The 387-nt window shown below is 37.5% G+C and overlaps 1 protein-coding gene across 1 annotated transcript in view; it reads left to right on the top strand.

Annotated features, from left to right (window-relative positions):
- LOC119591753 (opioid-binding protein/cell adhesion molecule-like) overlaps positions 1–93 on the top strand; it is a 12,745-nt gene extending 12,652 nt beyond the window's left edge. Inside the window, exon 5 of the mRNA XM_037940499.1 lies at positions 88–93. Within this exon, the coding sequence (XP_037796427.1) occupies positions 88–93 (6 nt within the window). The remainder of the gene's footprint in view (positions 1–87) is intronic.
- Positions 94–387: the final 294 nt, after the last annotated feature.

The raw sequence follows: 387 nt of genomic DNA, 5'->3' as shown, positions 1-387 counted from the left end.
CTCTCGGGTTATTCATGATAACATTTGACGTACGGCACATTTTTTATAATGAAACTTTTATTTTCTTTGCTATTTTCTGTTTTCCAGGAGTAAGTAAAATTTGGCGTGCAAAGACCGTAGAGTTAAACTGGATATGTGATATTACACAATATGAATATATTCTTTTGATATTATTTTGCTTCTAAATCTTGATGCACATTATATATAAACAGGTCGCAGAGAACAGGATGGTTGACGTCTCCCCAACGCCCATGTCTCCTCTTGTGGGCGTATTTCTGGGTCTGGTGGGCGGCTTTATACTACTTTTGGGTGCTGGGATCTTGCTAACGAGATTTAGAGCGAACAAGTAAGTTCTATTTATGGCTCTGTTCTTAAGGCTATTCATTT

Source organism: Penaeus monodon, chromosome 29 (assembly GCF_015228065.2).
Source record: "Penaeus monodon isolate SGIC_2016 chromosome 29, NSTDA_Pmon_1, whole genome shotgun sequence".
Taxonomy (NCBI): Eukaryota; Metazoa; Arthropoda; class Malacostraca; order Decapoda; family Penaeidae; genus Penaeus; species Penaeus monodon.
The sequence above is the reverse complement of the archived record's forward strand: the minus strand, read 5'-3'. Positions and strand labels throughout refer to the sequence as shown.